The 7,293-nt window shown below is 40.7% G+C and overlaps 1 protein-coding gene across 2 annotated transcripts in view; it reads left to right on the top strand.

The window, feature by feature from the left end:
• S100PBP (S100P binding protein) overlaps nt 1-6,767 on the top strand; it is a 50,317-nt gene extending 43,550 nt beyond the window's left edge. For both annotated transcript variants that reach the window (XM_011955405.1, XM_011955406.1), the window contains 2 exons: nt 3,669-3,756; nt 6,498-6,767. In XM_011955405.1, the coding sequence (XP_011810795.1) occupies nt 3,669-3,756; nt 6,498-6,612 (203 nt within the window). In that variant the 3' untranslated portion in view covers nt 6,613-6,767. The remainder of the gene's footprint in view (nt 1-3,668; nt 3,757-6,497) is intronic.
• Nucleotides 6,768-7,293: the final 526 nt, after the last annotated feature.

The following is a 7,293-nucleotide window of genomic DNA, read 5'->3' as shown; positions in this document are numbered from 1 at the left end:
GGCCAGTCCCAGAAAATTTTTTAAGGAAAGTCAGTCCTATGATAGTTTTATATTGTTGGAATTCTGACTTTGTCATTAGATATGTGACCTTGGGCAAATTAGTTAACTTTTCTGTGCCTCAGTTTCTTTATAGTTTTATATACTTTCGTCTGTAAAATGGGGAAAATACCTTAGAGGATTGTTGTAAAGAATAAATGAATTGATATATATAAACTAGCACATAGGACAGTGCCTTTATTTATGTAAACAGGCTCGATATATAGTGTTATTTTATAAATTGCTGCTGCTGGATTTGACTCCTAGAAGTTAAATATTTGAATATTAGGCCCCTTTGGCCTAACTGGCTATTCTTCTCATCATTTAATGTGAATAGATATGTTTGTAGGAGATTTATTATCTTTAGTTTCCATTGCCAGATTAACTTTCTAAAATGCAGGTGATAAGAGATGAGTGAGCTGAAGGACATGTTCTATAGATAATCTCGTGGTTCCATTTTGATGGACACAGAATTTCCATATATTGCTAGTCCTCCTTTGTGAAGCTTTTGTAGGGAAAATGTATCTTGAAATTCTTTTTTTTTTTTTTTTTTTTTTTTTTTGAGATGGAGTCTTGCTCTGTCGCCCAGGCTGGAGTGCGGTGGCCAGATCTCAGCTCACTGCAAGCTCCGCCTCCCGGGTTCACGCCATTCTCCTGCCTCAGCCACCCGAGTAGCTGGGACTACAGGCGCCCGCCACCTTGCCCGGCTAGTTTTTTGTATTTTTAGTAGAGACGGGGTTTCACCGTGTTAGCCAGGATGGTCTCGATCTCCTGACCTCGTGATCCGCCCGTCTCGGCCTCCCAAAGTGCTGGGATTACAGGCTTGAGCCACCGCACCCGGCCTTGAAATTCTTATAAAGCTGATTCTCCCCTCCCCTGCCTCCCATTGAAATGTCCTTTTTGGGTGACCACAGGGAGTGGAATGCTAGCAAGGTGAAAGTGGGGTATTGGAAAGGCAATTTGAATTGAGACCTTTGATTTTAGCTTTACAAATCCAGCAAGTAAGGAATTTCCTAATCAAGAGTTACTTCCCTTCACGAGGAAACTCATTTCTGATTTATATTTCCTTCTCAAGGAGTGACAGTAATGCCTTTTCTTTCCATATGAGTGAGATTGAACATTGATTTTGTAATGTTTATTGATCATTTGCGAGTTGTATGTTCATGCCCTTGACCTTTTTTTTTTTTTAAATAAAGAGACTGTAGATAAAGGACATTAAACTTTTGCCAAATATGTTTCAAATATATTTTTCATTTTGTCAGTTATCTTTCATTTGGTCGTGCTTTTTTAACAGTAGAGAAACTTTTAATGAAATCTATAAATTTTTCCTAAAAAGTGTTATGGTTAGAAAAATATTTGAGTGCCATAAAATGTCATAGTTTGTGTGTAGATGGATCCATTTAATAAAAGTTTTTCCTTAAAATTTCACAGGATTTGCAGAGTCTTTGCAAGCTAACATAGGCCTGAGGCGCTAACATCATAATAGCTGGCACTCACTGCACACATGCTGTGTGCCATAGCAGTGTGCAAGGTCTTTTATGTACAATATTCCTAAAACTCAGCTTCAAGCTAAATTATATTATCTGCTTTTCATAGATAAGTAGTAGTGAGCCCTGAAGAAGTGAAATAATTTGCCCAGGGTCACAGAGCTAATTGATGGATTGGAATTTTAACTCAACTCTGCCTAACTCCAAAGTATATAGTATACTTTTTCTACAAAGCTTTACTTTTTGAGGCTTCAGATAAATTATATTTATCCTAAAAGTTACATTACTTTTACTAGAACTTGAAAATATGAGTCTATAGCCTACTGAGACTGCTCTTGATTCCCGAAAGCACAGGAGATAAGGTAATGAAAAACATGTAAACTAGCTGAAAAGTCTCCACTGTCTAGGGCTTTGATTTTCAAAGTGTGGTTCTCAGCCACACTTAGTGACTCACACCTGTGATCCCAGCACTTTGGGAGGCCAAGGCAGTGGATCACTTGAGGTCAGGAGTTCAAGAACAGCCTGGCCAACATGGTGAAATCCTGTCTCTACTAAAAATATAAAAATTAGCCAGGCGTGGTGGCAGGCTCCTGTAATCCCAGCTACTTAGGAGGCTGAGGCAGGAGAATCACTTGAACCTGGGAGGAGGAGGTTGCAGTGAGCCGAGATCACACCACTGCACTCCAGTCTGGGTGACAGAGTGAGACTCCATCTCCTACCCCCCACCACCCCCGCAAAAAAAAAGAAAAAAAAATGTGGTTCTCAGACCACCATCATCAGCATCACTTGGGAATTTGCTTGAAATGCGAATTCTCAGGCCCTACCCAGATCTGCAGTTTTCTGATTATATATAATCAGAAAGTCTGTAGGCTAGGCCCAGCAATCTGTTTTATAATACCTCCAGTTGGTTATAATGTATGTTAAAATTTGCGAACCACTGATCTAGGGAAATTGTTTCCTAACTAGTGTTTTATTTCTGCTTCTATTGAGTTTTAGCCTAAGTCTCAACGGTTGAGTGCAAAATTAGCATTATTGCATAGTGGCAAGGACATGGAGTCACACAGGAGCTAATTGAATCCTGGGTCATCAAGAATTTCAGGGCCATGCATGGTGGCTCACGCCTGTAATCCCAGTACTTTGGGAGGCCGTGGTGGGTGGATCATTTGAGGTCAGGAGTTGGAGACCAGCCTGGCCAACATGGTGAAACCCCATCTCTACTAAAAATACAAAAATTAGCTGGGCATGGTGGCAGGCGCCTGTTGTCCCAGCTACCCAGGAGGCTGAGGTAGGAGAATCACTTGAACCCGGGAGGCAGAGGTTGCGGTGAACCAAAATCATGCCATTGCACTCCAGCCTGGACGACAGAGCAAGACTCTCTCAAAAAAAAAAAAAAGAGAATTTCAGGCAAGTTCACCTCCCTGAGCCATAGTTTCCCATCTTTGAAATGATATTAATAACATCCATCTCCATATAAGATTTTTTTTAGAATTAAGTAAGATAATATGTAAAGTGTCTAGTACACTGCCAGGATCCCAGGTGTTTGAGAAATTGCATCTAGCAATTTTTCTTGTTAGCAAAGAGCGCCCACCTCCATCTGTTCTAAACTCCTCGTTTCTTGAATGTATTTGCTGTCTTTTGTCTCTGGGTCTTTGTATTAACTTATCTCTTGGACATCTAACCTCCTACCCCTCTTTGCCTCACTAATTTTACACATCCTTTAGATCCCTGCTATAGTTACTCCCCTTAGAGGGGGCTTTCCCTAACCCCCGCCCCCCAGTCTCTATAGCAGTCTGTATTTCTATCACTGCATTTATCACACCACTTTGGAATCATCTGTCTCCTGTATAAACTTCATTGAGGCAGTGTCTTGTTCACTGCCATATTCCTAGGGACAAGTAAAGTTCCCTGTATATTGTAGGAGCTAAGTGTTGAATGAATGAATGGTGGCTGCCACTATTGCTTCACCTTCACCCTCCAAGAGCAATCTCCCCATTCTGGTTTATAGTCACTGCTTGTGATAATCATAAGTATATATTGTTGAGAACAGTGCCTTTTTTCTCTTTCCCTGAAAGCACATACTTTAATGTTGGCTGACATAGTAGTTCACTCAGCTGTTTCCTAACCACTGATCCCTCTGTATCACAGGTATCTCCGGGGAGCTTTGTGCCTTGATGGATCAAGTTCATCATATGCAGCACTCAAAATGGCAGCATCCTTCGGACCTCACCACGCGGTGAGTGGGTGATTAGAAGAAGATGGAAAAGGGTAGAATGGCTGGGCGCGGTGGCTCACGTCTATAATCCTAGCACTTTGGATGGCCAAAGTGGGTGGGTCACTTGAGGTCAGGAGTTTGAGACCAGCCTGGCCAACATGGCGAAACCCCATATCTACCAAAAATGCAAAAATTAGCCGGACGTGGTGGCGAGTGTCTGTAGTCCCAGCTACTTAGGAGGCTGAGGCAGGACAATTGCTTGAATCCCGGTGGCAGAGGTTGCAGTGAGCCAAGATGGTGCCACTGCACTCAAGCCTGGGTGGCAGAGCAAGACTCCGTCTAAAAACAAAAAGGTGAAATTTGGCTGCAGGAGGAACGTAGTGGGGAGTAGGGGATGGAATTGCTTAATTCAAGAGGCAGGGTGAATACAGTGATGCAGTATAATGGAATAAGAACTGGGCTGAGGCTGAGCACAGTAGCTCACGCCTGTAATTCCAGCACTTTGGGAGGCCAACGCAGGAAGATTGCTTGAGCCCAGGAGTTCGAGACCAGCCTGGCCAGTGTGAGACCCCATCACTACAAAAAATACAGAAACTTAACCGGGCACGGTGGTATGTGTCTGTAGTCCCTGAGAGTGCCTGAGAGAGGAGGATTGCTTGAAGCCCAGGAGCTTGAGGCTGTGATGAGCAGTGATTGTACCACTGCACTCCAGCCTGGGCAACAGGGTAAGACCCTGTCTCAAAAAACAAAACAAAAACTGGACTGAAATTCAGGAAACCTGAGTTCTAATACTAGCTTTGCAACTTGGTGTCAAAGGACCTTCCTAATTCTGAAATCTTCTGGAATTTTTTTTTTAAGACTCATATTCAGTATTACAGTTCTCTGGATTCTTGATGCAGTGTGGCTGTACAAATTTATTCAGTTACTTTGATTCAGATCCTCAAAAACTTTGGAATCATCTTTTACTCTTTTCTCTCTCACCCCATATTCAGTCTACCAGCAAATCCCATAGGCTCTGCGTATACAGTTGTCCTTGGTATTCATGAGGGATTAGTTCCAGGACGCTCTTTGGATACCAAAATCCCCAGATGCTTACATTCCTTATATAAAATGCCATAGTGTTTGCATAACCTGTGCACATCCTTCCATATACTTTAAATTATCTCTAGACTACTTATGATAACTAATACAGTATAAATGCTATGCAAATAGTTGTTATACTGTATTGTTTAGGAAATAATGACAAGGAAAAAATGTCTGTACATGTTCAGTACAGATGGAAGCATCCATTTTTTTTCTTTGACTATTTTTGACCCATGGTTGGTTAAATCCATGGATGTAGAACCCATGGATATGGAGGGTCAGCTGTATATCCAAAGCCTAACTATTTCTCATCATTTGACCTGGATTGTTGCAAGTCTCCTAAATGCCCTCCTTGCCAGTGCACTGTTCACAACTCAGCAGCTAAAGAAAGAGATTCTTTTAAAGCATCAGTCAGATTTGCTCAATATTTCCTAGTGGCTTCCCATCTCACATCTTCCCATTCTTGTAATCCCCTACTAAAGCCTATATGCTTTGACCTATGTTCACCAACCTCATCTCCTAATACTCTTCCTCTTGCTTTAGGGCCTTTACGGTCATGTTCCCTCTGTAGTTGTCAAAATTATATCATTTCTCAGAAGGAAAGGCAGTATAGTGTAATTGTTATTAGATAAATTCTGGAGTCAGATGTGAATTCAAATCCAGGTTCTTCTACTTACTTTACTGTATGACCTTGGGTAAGTTATTAATCTGAGGTTCAATTTCCTTACCTATGCAAGGACTTAATGAAAATACTAGTAGGATTGTCACAGTATTAAGTGAGGAGGGGTATTTAAAGAATTCAGCAAGTACTTGCATATAGGGATAGATAAATGTCAGGTACTGTTACAGTTATTTTCAACCCTGGCTGCTACTCATAATCACCTGCGGAGATATCTAAAAATATAGATGTTCGTATCCTGATTCCAGGTATTCTAAGTCATTAAGTCTGGGAGGAGGGAGAGGCCAAGAATCCATATCTGTATTTGTTTGTTTTTTCTTTTTCTTTTTTTAAATTTTAGAATCCATATCTTCAGAAAGTTTCCTAGATTGTTATTAGGAGCACTTTTAGGGTTGAAAATGCGATCAAATTATCTCAGAGTGTCTTGCTCAGAACCCCAGCCCAGCACATAACTAAGAAACTTTACTTTGAGTCTGTGCTGTTAATTTTTCAGTCTCAACTTGCAATGTGATACTCACATGATGACTTACCTTTCTGGGAATTTATTCTAATTTTAACTGCTGTGTCCTGAGCAACCTTGAGCTGTGTCAGACAATGAGGTCCTTCTGGAGGTACAGGTCTGATGCAAACAATGAAATATAGATCCTATCCTAAATTCTTCTGGAGGAAGAAAATGTTTTTTTTTTTTTCCCTCCCCTACTTAAACATTATTCTACATTAGTTTTCCTTAGAACATTGTGTATATGGCACATATCACCATACTGCCTATGGGAATTAGGTGGCTTTGGGAGTTGGAAAGAAATAGCACTTATGGTGTGGTGTTCATATAAATAAAATGGTATAAAATTTCTAAAATTGCGAGAATTGAAATATAAAATTAATACCTGATTTCCAGAAGTAAAGATTTTCTTAAAATTGTTGTGCTGGCCTTTTTTTTTGTGCACAAATAGCCATTCTAGTTGAAATAGCCTTCCTGTTTGTACTCTCCCTCTCTTGATAGAAACTACGCCCGCCGACAGAAACACCTGCAAAGATACAGTCTGACTCAGTGGGTTGACAGGAACATGCGAAGCCACCATCGGTTCCAGCGTCTCCCAGACTTCTCGTACAGTTAATTTGTCTCATCCCATCAGCAATGAAGGTCCCTACACCCAGGGTCCTACTTGGAGCAGCATTTCATGTTGTTTTGGTGTTTTGTGCTTTGCCGATTTTGAATTTTATTTTTCACAGATTTTAATTTAAAAAACTCGTCACCTTTTGGAAATGCCCATTGCTGACTTGAATTTTTTTGTATGAAGTTCCTCCTCATATTGTGTGTGTGTGTGTGTGTGTCTGTGTTTAAGCAAATGTTTGGTTGGTATAGTTTTTTTGTTTTTTTAATTTAAATTGAAGGTAGCTGCCTCCTGAAAGCCAGCATTAAGCCAGAACACCCAGGCTCAAGCAAAAGACCCACCTCTCTGCAAAGGCAAAGTCTGCTTCTGGTACCTCAAAGAATCATTGTTCAGTCTCCCATAAGGAAGAGATTCTTTACCAGGCTGTGAGCCAGTGTTACATGACTTGTGAATGGATATAAGTTACTTTTAACAATCCCTCTTACTTTTTTATTTGAATCCTCTGAATACCTGTCAGTATTTTAAAGTTGGCAATCCAGGACATTATAAGTAGGATGGAGCGGGAGAAAAATCCTATTGAAAGGACAAATTAAAATAGTAAATCCTCTCCTCTCCCTTCTGTATGTACTAGCTGCCTTGATTTTTTTTTTTTTTGGCGGGGGGCAGGGGGGAATTTTTTTCATT

This window comes from Colobus angolensis, unplaced genomic scaffold (genome assembly GCF_000951035.1).
Source record: "Colobus angolensis palliatus isolate OR3802 unplaced genomic scaffold, Cang.pa_1.0 Scaffold4, whole genome shotgun sequence".
In the NCBI taxonomy this organism is placed as follows: domain Eukaryota; kingdom Metazoa; phylum Chordata; class Mammalia; order Primates; family Cercopithecidae; genus Colobus; species Colobus angolensis.
The sequence above is the reverse complement of the archived record's forward strand: the minus strand, read 5'-3'. Positions and strand labels throughout refer to the sequence as shown.